The sequence below is a fragment of the Pteropus vampyrus genome, unplaced genomic scaffold, assembly GCF_000151845.1.
Source record: "Pteropus vampyrus isolate Shadow unplaced genomic scaffold, Pvam_2.0 Scaffold462, whole genome shotgun sequence".
Lineage (NCBI taxonomy): Eukaryota > Metazoa > Chordata > Mammalia > Chiroptera > Pteropodidae > Pteropus > Pteropus vampyrus.
Window position 1 is genome coordinate 1,725,278 of NW_011889243.1, and position 23,423 is coordinate 1,748,700.

The following is a 23,423-nucleotide window of genomic DNA, read 5'->3' on the forward strand; positions in this document are numbered from 1 at the left end:
TTTATAAAAACTCTTACTACAAGATGCCCTGTGTTACAACTATTTATGCATGTCTTTCCTACTAGACTGTCATCGCCTAAGGGCAGAAACCATGTTTTATAAACATTTTTGTAGTTCTAAATTGTGAATTGAAGTGAACCAGAGAACACAGGAGTCGATGATAAAAAACTCTGACTCTTAAGTGTCAAGTAGGATATTTGAGACTCAAGAGATCATCATCATACTGTCTTACATATTCTTACCTAAACATCCAAGGCATCTTCCCACTGATCCAGTGCTGCTGAAGGTTTACAAACACCTTCTATCTGGACTATTATTTGCCCGGCCCTTAATCTGCCAGTGCCATTCCTGTCTCCTCATGGTTCCTTCTCCTTTCTGTATTTTTCTAGGTTAAGAGAACTTAACATTTCTACCTCTGGCAAAAGTTTCTACCTGTAAACACATATTCCCATGAAAATTAAACCGAAGAGGTTTCTGGATGAGTGGATGTATGTTAACATTTTCACCTGATCTAACTCTCAATCTTGATCAGTTTTATGAGTTGGCATGTGAACTAGTGTTTTATTCTGTAGATGGGGTTCAGGTAAATAAATAGGACAAAGAAAAAGCCCTTGACTTGGAGCTCTCAGTTACATGGCAGGAAATCTTTCAGAGGGCATGAAGTAGCTCTGAGCTTTTCTGCCAAGCAATACTTCAGTTTTCCCACCCTTAGGGAAAGATTATTCTGGTGCTTTAATCTAGCAGATGCTGAGCAGTTAGAAAACAGGAACAAATAACTGGAGGAAATATCACTACCTGTTTATGCTGACTTTTAGCAAACAAGACTGGCCACCAGCTGTTGAGGGGTTGGGAAGAAGCTAAGGTGCGGACAAGAAATGCTGACACAGATTAAAGCTAGTTTTCAGCTTTTCGGCTGTTCAGGGGAAAAAAAAATAGTGCCAAAGAGGCACACAGTCATTGTCAGATGGCCAAGAAACAAAGGCAAGATAACGTATCCTGCTCAACTAAGGCCTGGCCTTGGTATGCATGGAGTACACATCAGTCATGAATTGAGCTGTTAGCTGCCTCCTCTATATTCATTTTCTCCTTCCTTACTGACTAAAACCTGGATATTATTGGGACAGTAACGTCCAAGGAAAGATTACATTTCTGGGCCTCCATTATGGCTAGCTGTTGTAATGTGACTGAGTCCTGAGTGTGATTTCCAGGAAGACTTTTTAAAGTGTGCTAACTCAGCTGCATTTGCCATTTTGTCCTTGACCTCTTTTCTTCTTCATGCTGACAGAAATTTCAAATGATGACTGATGGTTAAGTGGCTATTTTGCACCATGAGGTGACTTTGAGAATGGAATCATGTTGTAGTGCAGATAGGAGCCTCTATACTGGTCTTGGAATGCCAAACTCTGGAATACTTTTCTGAGACACGTTTCTCATTTAAACTTTTGCTGATTTGGGTTTCTGTTAAATTTTGTCAAGCCCAATCCTGAGTTACCTCAATAATTCTTGTTATTCAGGTAATATACCCTCCAAAGTATGGTCAATTGTTACCCAATTCTATCTAACAACAGTGGAAAATTGCTGAGGCATGTGTTCTATCACAAGAGGAAACGAGAGTTAAAACACAGCAAGTCTTGTCCAATACCACACAGGTGGCTACGTGGAACGGGGCAGGCATTGGAAGCCAGGTTACCTCACCTCAAGGATTTTAAAAGCATGGTGGAGATAGATGGCAGATTTCCTTTAAAAATGATTTTGACTGGTTAATAGTAGTTATTTTTATGAGCAAGCATTTAAGGAAGACTTATTTTTTTCTGTCAAAAAAAAAAAAAAAGAAAAAGACTAAAGATTGTTTTCAGTCCTCTTATCAAGGGGACTGAAGTCACTGACTTGAAAAACATCAGACTTCTTTCAAGTTGCCTCCAGAACACTATTGCTACATTAAAATGAATTACAACTCATTGTATTGTTATAACATACATTAAAAGAGCTGAATTCTCAAACAGGCTAAGACACATTTTGAATAGGCAATTAGTAAAATGAACGTGTTACTGTTTTAAAAGCATAACAGGCTTGATGATTAATATAGAGTTGACAGAGTCTTTAAGATGGAAAGGCAGAGGTAAGACTTGTTTTCATTATACTGCAGGTAAAACTGAATCAGGTGGAGTCAACACAAAAAAGTTTTAATAAGGCAAATTTCAAGCAAGCATATTAACTTCTTAAAAAAAAAATCTAAAAGTTTAATTACAAAACACACTTGTACAGAAGACTTGGCATTTCAACAGTTCCAAACACATATACACAATTTTTTTTCTAAAATTTAATTTTATCTGAAATTAAACACTTAGTCTCATTTTCCTCAGCTGTTCCTTGTGTTTCAATAAAAAGAGAGAAATCTGTAACACTGAATAGGCAACAACTTATTTCTTGAGAACATGTAAGTGCAGTAATATGTACATGTTTATTGAAAAACATGAATTAGGTATCGTGTTATCCTGTAACTTCATTTACCACCTCCTGGTTGGGCACAGAGGAGAAAGGAGGCAACACAGACCTGCTTTATGGAACCTGACAGCGTTGTGGCAGCTGAATGCCAGCCACCAGTGTCAGGTGTGTAATGCTGGGAGAGCTATTATTTCAAAAGTGGGCTGCTTATTTTGTGAAAATGATTTCAGACTGTAGTCTCTCTCAAGGTCTCATGCATTCCTGAATATGCAAATGTTTCAAGTCAATGTCAGGTTCCTACCTGGTGTCAAAAGAATGATGATCTTTGGACAAAGTTACAGCCTTTCTTGGTCAATGGCACTCTAACAAAGCTGCACAAAACTAACACAAAGGAGAAAGAGAGAAATATTAGGAGGAAGGAAGAAAGGAGAGGAAGTATCTGGCAGAGGGCAGACACAAACTTTCAGAACAGGCCTGGATGTCCTTCTGCTATAGACACTGTGTTCTAACTTGGATTTAACAGGCAAGGAGTCTGAGAGAAGTGACAGGACCAGTAGGTGAGAGCAAGAAAACAAAAAAATACAGAAAAAAGCAGGTGAGTTGGCTAGGTTTATAGCAATAGATAAGAATGGGCTCTTATTCTAAAAAAAACTGCCATGTGGTGACATGTAGACTTCGGTGCACGGAAGTTCGATGTGTGTTCATATAAGACATTTTTAAAAAGGCTATTTTTTGTTGTTTTATTTCTTTTGTGCTGCTGGAGAAATCTGGTAGTGAGATGCAGAGAAGACAGGATGGTGCAGCAACGTGACAGGGGGTTTCTGGCTTGTACCTGTGAGCATGTTGTGAAGAGGCTACACTTCCACCTGCTTCAGTGGTGTGGTACCTGGAAAATGGGCTCAGCATGCCCAGTTTTGAATCCAAAGATCTCAGCTGCAACCATCAGTCTCATGCTGTAGAGCATCGAAACAAAACCAAACCCTGAGGTGAGAATCAGAAACTCTTTTCCCTTTTGGTGTTTTTTAAAAAAAAATTCACTCACTAAGCGGGGAAGAGGAAGAGAAGCCTGTCCATTTGGCATAGATTCTACAGTTATGGCTACAGAGGGAAGATAGAGGACATGAGAATTTCTCTGTGTCCTTTTTTGTTAGTTCAAGAGACTACTGTGAGATCCATGAATCAGTACCTAAAGCAGACAGGGAATTCCTTTTCACTTATGATAAACTTTTTTTTTTAAATGCCTAATGAGAAACTACTTTTCCTTTTCTATCCTATTTACCAGTGACCTTTTCCTCAGCAAAAAATGCTCCACAAAACACTGACAACAGATGGGAACAGAAGAACCTTGCTGGGGCTGGGACGTTGGGTATGAGCAGGAGCAAAGCTCAGAAAACAGCAGGTAGTACCAAGGAGGAAGGAAAGCACATTCTCCTTTAGGGCAGCAATCACAAAGCCTCCACGAGGGCTGGTACCCACTGAGCACTGTGTGGAGTAGGAAACATAACATAGCCTCACTCCACACAACGGTCACCAAGAAGATCCTTTCTTTGGAGTCACAGCAGGACAATGATGGAAGAAGATTGGGTCTGTTCAATAAGAAAAACTCTCCTTCAAGGCTCCACTGACCAACAAAGCCCAGAGTTCAGAAAATGGAGATGTGTAACTTGGTAGAGTAGAAGAGAATAAAAAGATAACCCCCAAAGGCATTTAAAAAAGTGACAGGTAGATTGGAAAACCAGAGCGCCACTGATGAAAGGGTCCAATCTGAAGTAGAACAATGAGAAGGCTTCTTTTCTGCTGTAGAAGATGTCAGTCTCAGGGTTACTTAGTGGAATATATGCAGATCCACTTTAACAGAAAAGCAGATCATAAGAAATTGAAGACTTGGGAGAGAGGCTGCACACTAAAGCTTCACAAAGACTATTCCACAGAAAGTTAATATACATGTTCCTTTTGGTGCTCCCTCGTATGGCTTCCTGGGGTGAAGGCATTTAACTCATAACTGATAGTTCTTTCACAAGTAGAGTCATATATATATATTCCCTCTCTGCCTCCACTCAGTTCACATTTCCACAAATGGCTTCTCACTCCTCACAATTAAAACCACTTACAGAACATCATGGAGCTCTAAGACCTGCAGAATTGTGAGAGAAAAAGATAGAGAGAGAAAAGGATGGAGGAAGGGAGAGGTAGGGGAGGGAGAGAAGAGGAGAGAGAGGGGGAAAAAGAAGAAGGGAAATGGGGAGGAGGGAGAGAGAGAAAGAGGGAGGGAGAGAAGGAGAGAGAAGATAGCAAAAAGTTAAGTGCTGACCAGAAGAAGTTAAGGTCTATGGGTTAATAAATGCTGTGCTCTATTTTCAGTAGGGTTCAGGTGAGGAGCAGAGTGTGTGTAAACAAAAGAGCTCATAAAGCTGCAAGCAGGCAACCTCACTGAGATGTTTTAGATAATACTTCAGTGAGAAACATGGCCCTGTGCTCCAGTTCAGCAACAATGGATATAGGAAAATAATTCAGCTGAACACAGAAAAGCAACTATCAGGGACAAATTTGATGACAGAAAATTAGTACTCTACTTTAGTCCAAAGAATAGATGGCCAATTAAAACCAATTTTCTTCAAGTATAAATCTAAGGATCTCTGCATGTGTAGGAATGTATTGTGTGCATATATTTCTTACACTGATAAAAATTCAATCACATAAGATTTTTTTCAACCCTCAAACAGCCAAATATTTATCATTTGGTTTGATTGAAATGAAGCAACATATGGATATTAATAGTTTATATAAAGTGGTCACCTTTCAACATGAAATCACCCCCAAGGTTTCCTCCTGGCTCCACTTTTTTCTAGGTACAAGTTAGTCACAAAGAAAGATGACAGCTGGGGGTAATTATTCCATTGTATATCTATAAAAATAATTTTTAAATGGGCTGACCAAAATTTTATAACATTATAATTACTGGATTGTAATTTTTTCTGTTTACCTCTTATTTATCTTAATGCTCTTTCCAAAATTTTTTACTGTTTTCCCCTTATACTCACTTCCTTATAGCAATGTTTTAGAAACTCCAATGAACTAGAGTTTTGACATATGTATTTTAGACCTAGACTCTGTACTCATCTGCACAGGTATTTTCAGGTAAGACATAAGAAACAGGACTCAGTTTCTTCATATGTAAAATGCTGGGATTTCTAAAGGTCCCTTCTAGCTCTAATATGCTCCTTTAAAACTGGAGACCATTAACTTCCCTTCACTCACTGGCTACTGACAGTGGATGAAACCTTTGCCAAGCTTATGTCAGAGTAATTAATTGTACCACGGATGCTAGGAACATTGAGCCTAGCTTTCTTTACATATTTGTGTAATGAGGCCAAGCTAGTATTAATCATGGTCTTTAAAATTTTTTTGTTTGACAGTTTTGGGGGTCTGGGGAACTATCCAGTCTTATATTTGTACAGCTAGATTGTAAGAAACTGTAATAATAAAATGATTCACATTTTTAGGTATTATTTTTTCCAAGGGCAAAATATTTATAGTTTAAAATCAAGGATAATGATAACATTTTAGGTTTTCAGACAGCTCAGAAAGCAGATATTATAGTTTATATCCTTAGGATGGGTAAAACTTTAGGACAGTCTTATTGGCAAAATGCTCAAAACAGAAAACCACTTTTGGCCCCAAACTTGCAATAACTGCCCTATACCTACATGAGGAGATACCATGTTATCAATTACTTTGTTCTTTCACAAGCTTCCAACACTGTTTCTCCCAGCTCTCTCTTTTTAAGTCTATAAGCGTGCCTATTGAAAACACTGCATGAAAATGAGAAGGATGATGAGTTCCTGAAAATCTCAGGAATAGATTTACAAGCTGTTCTCTTCATAAACAGCAGCAGTAATGCTAGTTCTTTATTCTGTAGTGAGTTCGGCCATCTCTTAGAAGTATAGTCCCTTCTATCTGGCTACTCACTAGAAGGACAGTAATCCCTTCTCCATAAGAACATGGCTGAGGCTAAAGTATAATGAATTGCCTTGTACAGTAATTATCGAAGGGCATGACTAAGAAGGATAAAGACTACTGCTTTTGTCTCTGCTAGCAGATGTTGCCTCATTAGATAAAGAATCATGGATTTTATTTATTCTTATACATGTTGCTCAAGGTCCAAACCATGCTAGAATATGAATATGAGTATGCCCACATACCTATAGGACAAATAAATAAAAGATTCAAATCCATGACTGGCCATTCTAAGGTGCATATCCTGCAGCCTACTCTTGTCACCACACCATATGGTCCAACCCTAGGATTTCCACACAGTTCATAGGTCTGCAGGTATAGAACAATTTAATTGATAGACTAAAGGGCCGTCAATTTTATGAGCTAGAATACTAAAAGGCACTCTAGCTTTAGGAATTTGAGTGACCAAACACCAGTTCCATTTAAGAAATGATACCTGATGACTGACCATTCACACCAAAACATTTACATGAATGTACTTTTGGAAATATACTTTTTGTTTCCTCTAAAAGGACATAACACATACTACTAGTGATTTGTTAAATCTGTTTTTAAAAAGCATATTTACTCTCTTCTCTCTTTTTTGTTTATTGAGAGTTTATTTTCTAATCCATTTAATCAGGGCACTGTTTCACTGTAAGGTTAGTCTACATTCACATTTAACATCATAGTTAACCTGAATTGGGTGGTGAATGAAAAGCTTCTTATGTATGTCTCACTGACTACTGTTGTAAATTATCATTAATATTTTCCAGGGAAAAGAAAGCTTAATTGATTTTTATTTTGTTCTTATATCTAAGTGCTGTTTTGGGGGGCAATTTTCTCCAAGGTTCTCACTCACTCTTCAAAACCCTCTGGAAACTAACACCAGAGAATACAGGTAATGAGTAGAACCAACCACAAAAATCATGCTCTTTCCATTAAACCATGCTGAAGCATATATGAGAAAAAAACTGTCCTGATTCTGTTTTCCAACATTATTTACTTATTTAGCAACTATGCAACAAGAATTTTTAATCAAGTCTCCAACTCATTTATTCAATGTAATTGTAGGGTTTTAGTGGTGTTGATAAAGTCTAATGCCATCTTATTTTTGAAGATGTGCTGACATCAATGAGCACTCACCATTCTCTAACGATCAAGCCTGTTTACAACTTCTCGAACTGTAGCTATGAAGTTTTCATTGTCTTGAGGATTAGCTAAAATAATACTGTGCAGTCTGTTCATATATGAGTCAATGGTGTCCACTGTAGGTGTCTCTCCACTTCCTGAAGTGAGATAAGAAGAGAAAGTAAGAAAATCCTCTTCATTCAGTTCAACCATAATATAGTTAAGTGAATCCATAACAAAAGAAGTCTCTAAAGTGGTCTGCTCCTCAGACAGATTTTAATTTCAGAGGAGAGAATTTTAGACCTCAAAAAAAAAAAAAAATTAATCCATATACTCTAAGTATACTACTCAGGATTTATTACTCAGTTTCAATTGTTCTGAATAGCAAATTAAGCTTAATAGAAAGTAAGTATTAAAATATAACTGGAGAAAAATTTAAATGACTAGAGAGCCTGAAATTTCAAATGACTGTAGTCAATACTGAGCTTCTATTGCATGACCCACAGAAAACGCTGAGGGGGAAAAAAAATCTCTTATTCTATTGATTTTCCTCTTGGACAAAGACTTCAGCCTCACCACATCAATACCAACAGAAACAGCACCTCCCCCATTCCTGAAGTACTCAGTTAAGGATTGCATTACCAGGCAAGGGCATGCTGACAAAGCTGCTGGTCAACACCTGCCGCAGGGTCTCCAAGTGCTGCTGTAAGACAGTGTTACGGCTCCGCTCCTGGATAACATCTACCTCCAGCTTCTCCACTGCTGTGCGCATGCTCTCCACGTGCTTTTGCAGGGCTGCATTCCTCTCCTCAAACTCCATATTGGATTTGCGAAGCTGGCGGAGCTCTGCCTCCCGAGCTGTGAACACCCCCCCACCAGACACATGTAGCACCAGGAGTCTCTGAGGAGTCCCAATGACTCCTACAAGGAAGTTCTTAGCTGTCTCTAATTAGCGAGCTCATCTCACCTCCCTATTCTCATTATGGCCTCCCAGATAGCAATTTCAGCAATAAAATTCCTGGCTCCCCAGAGCTATTTTAATTCTTAAAGCTGGTTATATTCTATACTTAAAATTGCATGGAACAGTTGCAATTCCTGTAATTTTTAGTGTTTTGTTTTTTAAAAACTATGTAATAAGAAACCTAAAAGTTTCACAGGGGAATCCAGGGAGATTGGGCAGGTACAGTTTTGGGTCATCATCTTCACTGCAATGGGGTCGAATTTTGCTCTTATTTATTTTATATTTTGGATGCCCATGTAAGCTTTTATTTGTACAAAGGGTTCTAGACTAACAAACTGAAGCAACTGAATTAGTGACATATATTTATTTGTTTTGATCCAGAGACTAAAGCAGCTTTGACAATTTGACAACATTGGCCTAGCTTTCCTTCACTGGTCTTTGAGTAGCTACCCTTACTAGAGAGTGAAACAGCAGCAGTTTTTCCCTTCCAGATCAGCACTAGGGTCTGAAATATCACTACCATTGCTTTTAAGAGAACAAAAATCCTGTGTCACAGACCTGAGGTACACAGAATGATACTTTGGTAATCACCTTTGCTGTGGTTCAGGAATTCCTCTGTAAATATAGGGATGTCAAAAACAGACCGTTCTTTTACCTCTGTTTCTTTCTGTGAATCGAGAGTAACAAAAAAGTTAGGGTCGAGATGGCGGGAGATGTAAACGCTGTGCACGCCTCCTCCCACGACCAAAACTAGATTAAAGAACAACCACCCTTGAGAACTACCTGATGATTAGCTGAACAGAACTCCTATAACTAAGGATATAAAGAAGCCATGTCCAGACTAGTAGGAGAGGTGGAGACGCTAAACAGGCTGGCCCCACACCCACATGTGGCAGTCAAAATTTGGGAAAGATATCTCAACTGACAAGGTCCCCACTGAGGAGGAGCAAGGGGTCCCAACCTCACACGGAGCTCCCCAGCCTAGACTACCAGTGCCAGAAAGAGGAGTCCCCATTAGAGCTGCAAGAATCTGTGGGCATTCTGTCCGAGTGAGAAGGAGGGCTGCTGGATTACCAGGAGTTCCTCTTAAAGGGTCCGTGCACAGAATTACTTCCTGACAGACTCACTGCTTCTGACTTCCAGCTCCAAGGCAGCAGCTTGGAAAGCACCAGGGATATATGAGACGGAAATAAATTGTCTGGCTTCAGCGTGAGGCTCCAGAGCTGTCTGGATAGGCAGCTCTCTCCAAGATTAAAGACTAACTGTTCTTTAGTAGCAGGCACTACTGTTCTTTTGTTCAGTCCTTCCCCCACCAAGCCTGTAGGTGCAGGTGGGCACCAAATCTGAGACTACATCAAACTTGCCCAATGCTGATGATTTCCTAAGAACCTACTTCACTCAACTTGAGCACAGATCATAACCTCTTTCAACAGCTGTTACAGTGGCTAGCCTTAGCCAGTGCTGTGGACCTCTCTAAAATCACTGAAAGGTCCACAAACCCCAAACAAGTGGCAGCTAGCCTCGGTATGCTCTGTACCACTTACTAAGCAGCCTCTAGCCCAGTACTAGTGACAGCTGGCCTTAGTTTGCAGCATAGCCTCTCCCAGGTACCTCTAAGCCCAGAACAGGCAGACACCAATCGAGGATCACTTCGAAGCTCCAATCAGGTGGCCCTAGGAGGGGCACAGGCAGTGGCTAACCTGAGCCTGCACCAGAGTCTCTTGCAAAAGGCCCCAGAACCAACATTCCCAGTGGCTGTCTTCAGACCACAATAGAGCACCACTCAATTAGCTCCACAAATGACATACCCAAAGGGTGGACACAGCAGGCACCAGAGCCCCACTCTATAGGTTCAGCCCTCACACAACCATTTGTCCGCTGAAGTCATAGCCAATCCTCACAGCCAGTCAGCCTGAGGGTCAATCCTACTCACTGATATGCCAACAGCAATTAAGGCTCAACTACAACAAGAGAGCACACACAACCCAAACAAGTGACACTCCTGGAGCACCTGGCTCAGGTGAAGAGGGAGACTGTGCCACTGGGCCCCATAGTATACCTACTACATAAGGCTACCCTGTCAAGTCTGGGAGACCAAGCAGATTTACCTAATATGTTGACATGAACCCAAGGAGGCAGCCAAAATGAGGACACAAAGAAACATCTCTCTAATGAAAGAACAGAACAAAACTGCAGAAAAAGAACTAAATGAAATGGAGGCAAACAATCTACCAGATACAGAGTTCAAAACACTGGTTATAGAATGCTTATGAACTTAGGAAAAGAATAGATGGACTTAGTGAAAACTTACACCAAGAGATAGAAACCATAAAAAAGAACCAGTCAGAAATGAAGAATACATTACATGGACTCAATAGCAGATTAGATGAAGGAGAGGATTAAATCAGCAATCTAGAAGACAAAGTTGTGAAAAACACCCAATCAGAATGGCTAAAAGAAAAAAGAATCCAAAAAATGAGGATAGTTTAAGGGATCTTTAGGAGAACATCAAGCATACCAACATTTACCTCATAGGAGTATCAGAAGGAGAGGAGAGAGAGTGAGGAATTGAAAAGTTATTTGAATAAATAATTACTGAAAACATCCCTAACCTGGCAAAGAAAATAGACATACAACTGCAGGATGCACAGAGAATCCCAAACAAGATGAACCCAAAGAGGCCCACACCAAGACACATCATTATTAAAATGCCAAAGATTAAAGACAAAGACAGAATCTTAGAAGCAGCAAGAGAAAAGCAGTTAGTTACCTAGAAGGGAGCTCCCATAAACTGTCAGCTGATTTCTCAACAGAAACTTTGCAGGCTAGAAGGGACTGGCATGAAATATTCAAAGTGATGAAAAGTAAGGACCTACAACCAAGATTACTCTACCCAACAAGGCTATCGTTTAGAATCTAAGGAGAGATAAAGAGATTCCCAGATGAGGAAAAACTGAAAGAGTATATCACCACCAAACCAGTATTACAAGAAATGTTAAAGGGACTTCTTGGAGGAGAAAAAAGAGGAGGCAGAGGCATAGGGGGAAGAGAGAGAAGAAAGGATGGTAGAAGGAGAAGAAAAGATAAAAAATATGAATAATAAAATGGCAATAACTATACACCTATCAATACTTACTTTAAATGTAAATGAGTTAAATGTTCCATTCAAAAGGCATAGGGTGGCTGAATGGATAAGAAAATAAGCCTATACATATGCTGTCTATAAGAGACTCACTTCAGATTGAAAGACAGGCACAGACTGTAAGTAAAGGGATGGAAAAAGATATTTCATGCAAAATGGAAATGAAAAGAAAACTGGGGAAACATTACTTATATCAGACAAAATAGACTTTAAAACAAAGCCTATAATAAGAGACAAAGATGGGCATTACATAATGATAAAGGGATCATTACAACAAGAGGATATAACCCAAGTAAACATATATGCATCCAACATAGGAAAATCTATATATATAAAGCAATTATTGACTGATATAAAAGGAGAGATAGACAGTAATATGCTTGTAGTAGGAGACTTTAACACTCCATTGATACCCATGGCCAGATCTTCCAGACAAAAGTCAATAAGGAATTAGCAGCCTTAAACAACACTCCAAACTGGATGGATTTAATTGATATTTTCAGTGTTTCACCCCAAAGCAGCAGAATATACATTCCTTTCAAGTGCACAAGGAACATTTTCCAGAATAGACCACATGTTAGGCCACAAAACTAGTCTTGATAAATTTAAGAAGACTGAGATCAAACCAAGAATCTACTCCAATCACAATGATATGAAAGTATAAATTACAAGAAGAAAACTGAAAAACACAAAAAAAGTAAAGGCTAAATAATAACATGCTACTAAAAATAAATGAGTTAATAATGAGATCAAGATAGAAATAAAAAGATACCTCAGGACAGGTAATACTGAAAACTAAATGACCCCCAAATCTATGAGCTACAGTCAAAGTAACTCCAAGAGGGAAATTCATAGCAATATGGGCCTGCCTGAAGAAACAAGAAAAACTCTCAAATAAACAATCTAACCTGAAACGTAAAAGAACTAAAAACAACAACAACAACAAGAACAACGAACAAAGCCCCAAGGAAGTAGAAGAGGGGAAATAATAATATCAGAGCGGAAATAAATAAATAGCCTAAAAGAAACAATACTGGGTGGTTCTTTGAAAAGATAAACAAAACTGATAAACCTTTAACCAGACTTATCAAGAAAAAGAGAGAAAGCCCAAACAGAATCATAAATAAAAAAAGAGAAATGGCAACTAACACCAAAGAAAAAATATGATTACAAAAATAATACTATGAATAATTATATGCCAACAAATTGGACAACCTGGAAGAAATGGACAAATGCCTAGAAACATAAAACCTTCCAAGACCGAGTCAATAAAAAACAAAATATGAATAGACTGATAACTACAACAAAATTGAATCAGTAATCAAGAAACTCCCAACAAACAAAAGCCCTGGATTGGATGGCTTACAGGTGAATTTTATGAAACATTCAAAGAAGAATTAACACCTATCCTTCTAAAACTATTCCAAAAAATTCAAGAGGAGAGAAACCTCACAAGATAATTTTATGAGGCCAGCACTACCCTGATTCCAAAACTAGACAGAGACATTACAAAAAAGAAAATTATATGATATTTATCCCTGGTGAACACAGATGCAAAAGTCCTCAACAACATATGAGCAGACTGAATTCAGCAATACATTACAAAGATCATACACCATGATCAAGTGGGATATATTCCTGGGAGCAAGAATGATTCGTATCTGCAAATCAATTAACATAATACAACAAATAAAGAAAATAAAGGAAAAATCTGTGGGTGAACATCAGAAACACGGCAAGTGAGAGATATCCCCATATCTTTCCCCTTGAAACAACAATAAGCTTAACATCTAACACTCAACAAAAACAACCAAACTGACCAAACTGCACACTAGCATGTCTGAGCATGGGATCTGCGCCATAAGAACTACCACAGGAATGAGCTGGAGCTTGGAATTCAAGAAGTCAACAGAACACTCAATTATCTCAACCCAAAGAGGCCTTCATCAAGACACATTATATTAAAGTTATCAAAAATCAATGACAAAGAGAAATCTCAGAGCAGCCAGGATAAAGAAGATGGTAACCTATAAAGGAAAACACATTAGATTATCCTTGGACTTCTGAAACAAACCTGACAAGTAAGGAAAGAGTGGAATCAAATATTCAAACTATTAAACGAAAGGAACTACCAGCCAAGAATAATGTATCCAGCTAAGCTCTCCTTTATATATGAAGGAGAAATAAAGACCTTTCCAGACATACAAAAATCGAGGGAATTCTCCACTATGAGGCCTGCATTACAGAAAATACTGAAAGGGGTCAGCTCACCTAAAACAAAATGACACAAAAAATACATAATTAGGAGTAAGGTGACTAGAAGGCTGATAGAAGCAGAAGAATATAACCCTTATTAAGAACAGGGTACTATAAGCTTAAACAATAAGAAGAGATTTGCTATTGCAAGATAGTAATGAGTGTTCAGCATACATAGGGACAAAATGAGACAACAATGACTAAAAAGGGGAAGAATCAAAGATCCAAATTCGCAAAGGGGAATGGAGATAAGGCATGTGCAGAAGAAAATGGACACCTGTGTGTGTGTGTGTATACATACATACACATACACACACACAAACACACACACACACACACACACACATACATACAACTATCTTTTACATATTCATAATGGTAACCACATGCCAAAGATTCAGAACTGAAGTATATAACATAAAACAAGAAGAACCAGAGGGAAAACCCACAAAACCCAACCAAAATAAAGAAAACAGAAACACATAAAAAGGAAGCAATGGAAACATCGAGCTACCAGAAAGCAAAAGATAAAATGGCTATAAGAAGACCTCATATTTTAAAAATCGCCATAAATGTAAATGGACTGAACTCACCGATAAAAAGGCACAGAGTTGCAGAATGGATCAAAAAACAAAACCCAACCATATGCTGCCTCCAGGAGACACATCTCAGTTCCAAAGACAAATATAGACTCAAAGTGAAAGGGTGGAAAATGATATTTCGAGCAAATGACATTCAGAGAAAAGTGGGAGTAGCGGTTCTAATATCGGACAAAATAGACTTCAAAATAAAAAAGGTAAAGAAAGATACTGAGGGACACTTCATAATGATAAAGGGAATCATGCACCAAGAAGACATAACACTTATTAATATCTATGCGCCCAATCACGGAGCCCCGAAATATATAAAGCAATTACTAACAGAACTAAAGGGAGAAACAGACCAAAACATTACTGTAGTAGGGACCGAAATACCCCACTGTTGGTATGGACAGATCATCCAAACAGAAAATCAATAAGGAAATAACATCCTTAAATGACACATTAGACCAACTGGACATAATTGACATTTACAGAGCCTTTCATCCCAAAACAGCTGCTTATAAATTCTTCTCTAGTGCACATGGAACATTCTCAATGATTGACCACATACCAGGACACAGAGATAGCCTCAACAATAAATAAATATAAGACGGTTGAAATCATACTAACCATATTCTCTGATCATAATGCTTTGAAACTAGAGATAAACTACAAAAAGGAAGCAGGAAGAACCACAAATTCATGGAGTTAAACAACAGCCAGGTCCAAGAAGAAATAAAAAGAGAGATCAAGAGAAACATAGAAACGAATGATAACGATAGTACAACATATCAAAACTTCTGGGACACGGCAAAAGCGGTCGTAAGAGGAAAGTTCATATCATTACAGGCCTACCTCCAAAAACAAGAATGAGCCCAAATAAACAACCTAATGCTTCATCTTAAAAAATGAAGAAAAGAACAAATGAAGCCTAAAGTCAGCAGAAGGAAAGAAAGAATCAAAATTAGAGCAGAATTAAATGAAATTGAAAACAAAAAAACAATAGGAAAAAAATGAAAAAAAGAGCTGGTTCTTTGAGAAGATTAATAAAATTGACAAACCCCTGACTAGACTCACTAAAGAAAAAAGAAAAAGGACACAAATAAACAAAATCAGGGACGAAAGAGGGGAAATTATGAAATACAAAGGATCATACAAGAATACTATGAAAAAGTATATAACACCAAATTAAATAAGCTAGAAGAATGGACCAGTACTTAGAAAGATACAACCTTCCTAGACTGAATCAAGAAAAACCGGAAAATCTAAATAGACCAATCAGCACTATGGAAATTGAAACAATCATCAAAAAACCTACCAAAAAGTAAAAGTCCAGGACGAGATGGCTTCACCAGTGAATTCCAGCAAAGATTTAAAGAAGATTTAATACTTATTCTTCCTCAAACTCTTCCAAAAAATTGAAAAGAAGGCAATACTTCCCAACTCATTTTATAAGGCCAATATTACCCTGATAGCAAAACCTGGAAAAGATAACACACGCAAAAAAGCTACAGACCAGTATCTCTCATGAACAGATATGCAAAGAAGATACTAGCAAACAGATATCCTAAAAAAGATACTAGCGAACCGAATACAGCAACATATTAAAAAGTTTATACAACACGATCAAGTGAGCTTCATCCCAGGGGCACAAGGATAGTTCAACATACGCAACTTGATTAATGTGATATACCACATAAATTAAAAAATAAGAATCCTATGATCATATCAATAGATGCAGAAAAAGCCTTTGACAAGATACAGCATCAATTTATGATCAAAACACTTAACAAAATCAGTATTATAGAAGAAAAGTACCTTAACATAATAAAGGCCACATAATACAAACCCTCAGCCAACATTACACTTAACGGTGAAAAACTAAAAACCTTCCCTCTAAGATCAGGAGCAAGGCAAGGCTGTCTACTACCGCAACTGATATTCAATATAACATTGGAGGTCTTAGCGAGTGCAATCAGACAAGAGAAAGATACAAAAAGCATCCACATAGGAAACAAAGAAGTCAAACTGTCACTATTTGCAGATGACATGATTCTCTATACAGAAAACCCTAAAGACTCCACAAGAACACTACTAGAAACAATAAGCAAATATAGTAAAGTCTCTGGATACAAAATCAATGTTTAAAAATCTATAGCATTCCTATACTGTAATATGAAGTGTCAGAAACAGAAGTGAAAAAAATAATTCCTTTTTCAATTGCAACCAAAAGAATAAAATACATAGTAATAAATTTAATGAAACATGTGAAGGACCTAGAAAATGAAAACTACAAGACCCTATTAAAAGCAATTGAAGAAGAAAAAAAGAAATGGAAAGATATTCCATGTTCTTGGATTGGAAGAATGAATATATTTAAAATGACCATATTACCTAAAGCATTATACAGATTTAATGCAATCCCCATCAAAATCCCATCGGCATTAAAGAAATAGAACAAAAAATCATCCAATTTGTATGGAAGCACAAAAGACCCTGAATTGCCAAAGCCATCCTGAGAAAAAAAGAATGAGGCTGGAGGTATCACTCTGCCTGACTTCAAATTATACTACAAAGCAACAGTAATCAAAATGGCACGGTATTGGCAGCAAAACAGACACATGGACCAGTGGAACAGAATCAAGAGTCCAGAAGTAAACCCATATTTATATGGGCAAATAATTTTCGACAAAAAGGCCAAAAACATACAGTGGAGAAAGGAAAGCTTCTTCAATAAATGGTGCTGGGCAAACTGAAAAGCCACCTGCAAAAGAATGAAACTAGACTGCTGTCTATCACCAAACACCCAAATTAACTCAAATGGATTAAGGACCTGAATATAAGACCTGAAATAAAGTGCATAGAAGAAAACGTAGGAACTAAACTCAAGGACCTTGGACTTAAAGAGGATTTTATGAATTTGACATTAAAAGCAAGGCAAGTAAAAGCTAAAATAACTGAATGGGACTATATCAAACTAAAAAGCTTCTGCTCAGCAAAAGAAATCGTCAACAAGGTAGAGACAACCATCCGAATGAGAAAACATATTTGCAAGTAACGCCTCTGATAAGGGCCTAATATCCAAAATATATAAAGAACTCATAGAACTCAATAACAACAAAAAACAAATAATTCAATCAAAAAATGGGAAGAGGACCTGAACAGACACTTCTCCCTAGAGGTCATACAAACGGCCAACAAATATATGAAAAGATGCTCAACATCTCTAGCTGTTAGGGAAATGCAAATCAAAGCCACAATGACATACCATCTCACACCTGGTAAAATAGCTATAATCAACAAGACAAGTAATAACAAACGCTGGAGAGGATGCGGAGACAAAGGAACCCTCATACACTGCTGGTGGGATTGCAAATTGGTACAGTCACTATGGAAAACAGTATGGAAGGCCTTCAAACAACTAAGAATGGATCGACCATATGATCCAGCAATCCCCTCTATTGGGTATTTACCCCAAAGACTTAAAAACTCATATCTGAAAAGATATTTGCACGCCAACGTTCATAGCAGCATTATTCACAGTGGCCAGGGCATGGAAGCAACCGAAGCATTCTACGATAGATGATTGGATAAAGAAGCTGTGGTATGTATATACGGTGGAATATTACTCAGCCATAAGAAGAGATGAAATACTGCCATTTGCAGCAACATGGATGGACTTTGAGATAATCGTGCTAAGTGAAATAAGCTAGACAGAAAAAGTCGAAAACCACATGATTTCCCTTATATGTGGGATACAAACCTAAAAGCAACAAATGAACAGGAGAAACAGAGACTTATGGACATGGACAACAGATTAGTGGTTAATAGAAGGTGGGGGGAGGGGGCAGAGGGGAGGTAAATGGGATAAAAGGGGTCAAATATATGGTGATGGAAAGAAATCTAACAATGAGAGGTAAACACACAGTACTGGCATATATATATATATGCCTTACTGTTAAAATGTACAGCTGCAACTTATTGGATTTTGTTAAACAATGTCACCATAATAAACAAATAAATAAATAAGAAAATGAAGAATAAAAATCATATGATCATATCAATAGATGAAGAAAAAGCCTCTGACAACATCCAGCATCTATTTATGATAAAAACTCAGCAAAGTTGGAATAGAGGGAACATGCTTCAACATAATAAAGGCCATATATGACAAATCCACAGCTAATATTATACTCACTGCTGAAAGGCTAAAAGCATTTTCCCTAAGATCAGAAGCAAGGCAAAGATGTCCATTTTTACCACTTCCATTCAACGCAATACTGGAAGTGTTAGCCACAGCAACCAGACAGGAAAAACAAATAAAAGGCATCCAAATTGGAAAGGAAGAAGTAAAACTGTCATTATTTGCAGATGACATGATACTACATAGAGAGAACCCTAAAGAGTCCACCCTCCCCCCAAAAAACTATTATAATAGATAAATGAATTCAGTAAACAGGATACAAAATTAATATTGAGAAATCAGTTGCATTTTTATATACCAAAAACAAACTATTAGAAAGAGAAATTAAGAAAACAACCCATTCACAACTGCATCAAAAACAAGCAAACAAACAAACAAAAAACACCTAGTAATAAATTTAAGCAAGGAGGTAAAAGACTTGTACTCAGAAATTATAAGACATTGAAGAAACCGAAGATGATAAAAATAATAGTGCTCATAGATAGGAAGAATTAACATTGTTAAAATGGCCATACCACCCAAAGCAATCTATATTCAATGCAATCTCTATTATAATACCAATGGTATTTGTCACAGAACTAGAAAAAACAATCCTAAAATTTATATGGAACCACAAAAGACCTGGAATAGCCACAGCAACCTGAGAAAGTTGGAAGTATCATGCTACCTGATTTCATGCTATACTACAAGGTTATAGTAATCAAAACAATGTAGTATTGGCATAAAAACAGACACATAGATCAATGGAACAGAAAGAGAAATAAAGAGAAATAAACCCATGTCTATATGGTCAATTAATCTGCAAAGGAAGCAGGAATATACAATGGAATAAAGCCAGTCTATTCAATAAATGGTGTAAGAAAAACTGGAAATATAACTGCAAAAAAAAAAAAAAAAGAAACTAGACCAGTTTCTTACACCACATACAAGAATAAAGTCAAAATTGATTAAAATCTTCAATGTAAGGCATAAAACACCTAGAATAAAACATAGATAGTAAACTCTTTGACATTTCTCTAGTAATATTTTTTTTTGAATATATCTTCTCAGGCAAGGAAAACAAAAGAAAAAGTAAACAAATGGGACTTCATCAAACTGAAAAGTTTTTGCACAGCAAAGGCAACCATCAAAAAAACAAAAGACAACTTACTGAATGGGAGCATATATTTGCCAATGATACATCCGATAAGGGGTAAATATCTAACATATATAAAGAACCCAACAAACTGATTAAAAAAATGGGTAAAGGACCTGGACAGACATTTCTCTAAAGAGGGCATACAGATAACCAATAGACATATGGACATCATTAATCATCAGAGACATGGAAATGAAAACCACAATGAGATATCACTTCACACCTGTCAGAATGGCTATCATCAAAAAATCAACAAACCACAAGTATTGACAAGGATGTAGAGAGCAAGGAACCCTTGTGCACTGTTGGTGGTACTGCAAATTGTTGTAGTCACTATGGAAAACTGTAAGGAGGTTCCTCAAAATATTATAAATTTAACTACCATATAACATAGTAATTCCACTTCTGGGTATTTATCTGAAGAAATCCAAAAACTAATTTAAAAAGATATATGCACCCCTATGTTCACTACAGTGTTATTTACAATAGCCAACAAATGGAGGCAACCTAAGTGCCCACTGATAAACGACTGGATAAAGATGATATGGTACCTATAGGTAATGGAATTATTGTTACTCAGCCATAAAAAAGAATGAAATCTTACTATGGTGCCAACATTGATGAACCTAGATGGTATTATGCTATGTGAAATAAGTTAGACAGAGAAAGAAAAATACCAAAAGACTGTACTATATGTGGACTCTAAAAACAAAATAACACGACAAAGAAAACAGAAACAGACTCATAGATACTGAGAACAAACTGATGGTTGCCAGTTTGAAGTACGGTTACAGGCCTGGATGAAGAAGGTGAAGAGATTAAGAAGTACAAACTGGCAGTTACAAAAAAGTCACGGGGATATAAAGTACAGCATAGAGAACATAGTCAATACTATTGGTAATAACTATGTATGATGACACGGGGGTACTAGACTTATTGGGGTGATCACTTACAAGTTATATAAATGTCTAACTACTACGCCGTCTGTACACCTAAAACTAATATTGAATGTCAACTGTAATTGAAAAAAAAAAAGTAGAGTAACAAAAAGTTAATTATTACACAGAAGAAATAGTGGGGTGAGCAGGAATCAGTCCAGGTGAAGCTTTATTTATTTACCTTTCATTGGAATCAAACTTTCATAGAGCTCAAGCAGGTTAAGTATTCAGTTCTCTCAGTTGTTCAATTGCTGTGCAATGAGAAGTCTTAAAACAAACGGACATAAATTTCCCTAATGGAGAATTTAAAAGCCATTTCTCAGCTTTGTAGTTTGTATAGTCACAGTATACAGCTGCGGAAGTGATTGAGATAGGTACAGAGAAAGGGAATTTCTGGGTGTGTTTTCAGTTGCTTCTATTGGTTGTGCACATAAAATGCTCTCTGAGATAGGACTATACAATCTAAATTTGAAGAATGGACAATAAGGATTTTAAGCAGAGATCTGCCAGCCATGAGCAATAATAATGATATTCCATTGGTACTTCTAATTTATAAGGGGCAGACTATAATTGGGGACCTTTTAGACTTTATTCAGATATAGGAAAAATAAAATCAAGACATTAGAAAAAGCTAGGCTCTAAAAATAGAAAGCCAAGGATTATGTGAGACAGAAAATAACAAATCCTAAAATCAATTCACCAATTATTTGGTGAATTTAAAAATAAAATTAAAAAACTTTACAACAAAAGTCTCACAAAACTACTGCAAAATACATCCCACAATGATCCTTAAGCGTAAGTTAATTACAAGATCCTTTGGCTGCCATTTCTACAATGATTTTGAAAGTGTTATGAATATAAATTATTTCTACAATGAATTTGAAAGCATTATGAATATAAATTATAAGTGTCTTGGCACAGTGTTTAAAATCTTACCTAATTTAAGGTAGTAAAGAGAACAGTGGGAAATGTATACTGAATTGCTGGTGAAACCAGAAGATTCCAAAACCTTTATAACATAAAGAAAGGTTAAAAAAAATTTAGAATTCATTCTTATAAAAACAAGTTTAAAGCCAGAGATGCAATGTATCTTTCCTACTCTGTCACCACTAGTCTTTTATCTTTGACTAGAAATATGGTTTGGTACCCAGTAGAAAAGCTAAGCAGTTAACAGACTATGGGAAAGTTCTGACAGCCAAGCTCCTGTATTCATACTGTTGTCTGCCTTGTAAGGGGGCTGGCTAGGCTGTGTGAACTGTCTGCAATGGCAGCTGATCAAGATAGACAATTTAAGATGAAAGTTTGAAAATCTCTGTATTTACCTGGGGAAACTCAGAGCACTTAATTGTTACCCTTTTACCTCTTAATGAAAGCAAGCAAAGTTTCCCAGAACAATTTAAAAAACAACAAAAGTATCACTGAAAGCTCCAGTTTCAACATACAAAACTCTCCACCTCAAGCCAGGTCTAATGGATTTCAGAGAAATGTTTGGGTAATAATGTACAAGGTATAACAGATACAAGCGTAAGTCCACAAACGTCTTAGGATAGTCATGACTTTGTCATCTGACCTTGTCCTGTCTCCTACTTAACTGCACAGGCCTATATGAGATCAGTTACTAGCCAAAGCTCTAAGTATCTGCCAGTTAGACGGGTAGGTAGAGATTCCTGGCCTCCATTGCCATGGCACCAGGAGCCCTCTCCAAGGTCTTGACTCTATTTAGACAGCTCACTCTGCTTTCTTCTTTGCTAGTGAGGTTCAAACCAAGCTAACTATTTAAGGGCAGAGGACAGAACCATGCCGGCGCATCAACACACTGCCCCTTGGTGCAGATTCTTAGAGTGTAAAATAAGAAATACCAAAGCAATTAAATAAAACTTCAGTCTCTGAATACCAACAGAGAAATTCTACTTAACAGAAGAGTGGGAATAAAAACCATCAGCACTCTTCCATTACTGAGTACATTACTCAGCATGGAGAGGATCCTCCTGGGGGCTCGGATATACTTAAGCTGCTCCAAGGATTGCTCAAGAGATTAAAATCATAAGGATTTCATTATCTCTTCATTGAAAGGGTCTAATTTGTTCAGGCTTAATGTCATTTTGTCATTTCTCATACATTAAAGGAGAAACAAAAATTGTTTCTATCTTAGTCTTCACATGAAATGTTACTTTCTTGAGAGTAACACTAGCTGACTCCTGGGTCTAGTGGGCCGGCTTTTGATTTGAGAGGAGCAAGAATGCTCTTTCCTTTGATTTTTCATTCTATATATTATGCAGAGGGTAAGAGAACAGAGGTCCTTCTGAAATGAAACTATTTTGCTGTGATCTAGGCTCAGGGCCAGAATTGCACAGAATGTGTGATAAATTTCTCTTAAGTGCCCTTTGCTTTAGGGAATGTACTTAAGACTGTGTGACAGGCTGAGTGCCCCAATGCTATGCAGCATGGCTTGAATGGCTTTCATGTCAGCATTTCTTTAGCTCTAATGTACACTCTTCAATACCTGTCTTGGTAACAGTGTCTTAGGAATCCAAGCTCCATTTAGGAATATAGTAGGTTTCTTAACATTTACAAACCAAATCAATTCTGTCTGAACTGGCAAAAAATTTTGCTGACATCTCAGACAACCAG

General features: G+C 37.3%; 1 protein-coding gene across 3 annotated transcripts in view; it reads right to left on the reverse strand.

Moving 5' to 3' along the window:
- Positions 1–3,470: 3,470 nt before the first annotated feature.
- The window catches only part of HMG20A (high mobility group 20A), an 80,407-nt gene continuing 60,454 nt past the window's right edge, over positions 3,471–23,423 (reverse strand). For all 3 annotated transcript variants that reach the window (XM_011382129.2, XM_011382131.2, XM_023524378.1), the window contains exons 7-9: positions 9,125–9,200; positions 8,215–8,430; positions 3,471–7,730 (exon numbers count right to left, since the gene is read on the reverse strand). In XM_011382129.2, coding sequence (XP_011380431.1) covers positions 7,594–7,730; positions 8,215–8,430; positions 9,125–9,200 — 429 coding nt within the window. In that variant the 3' untranslated portion in view covers positions 3,471–7,593. The remainder of the gene's footprint in view (positions 7,731–8,214; positions 8,431–9,124; positions 9,201–23,423) is intronic.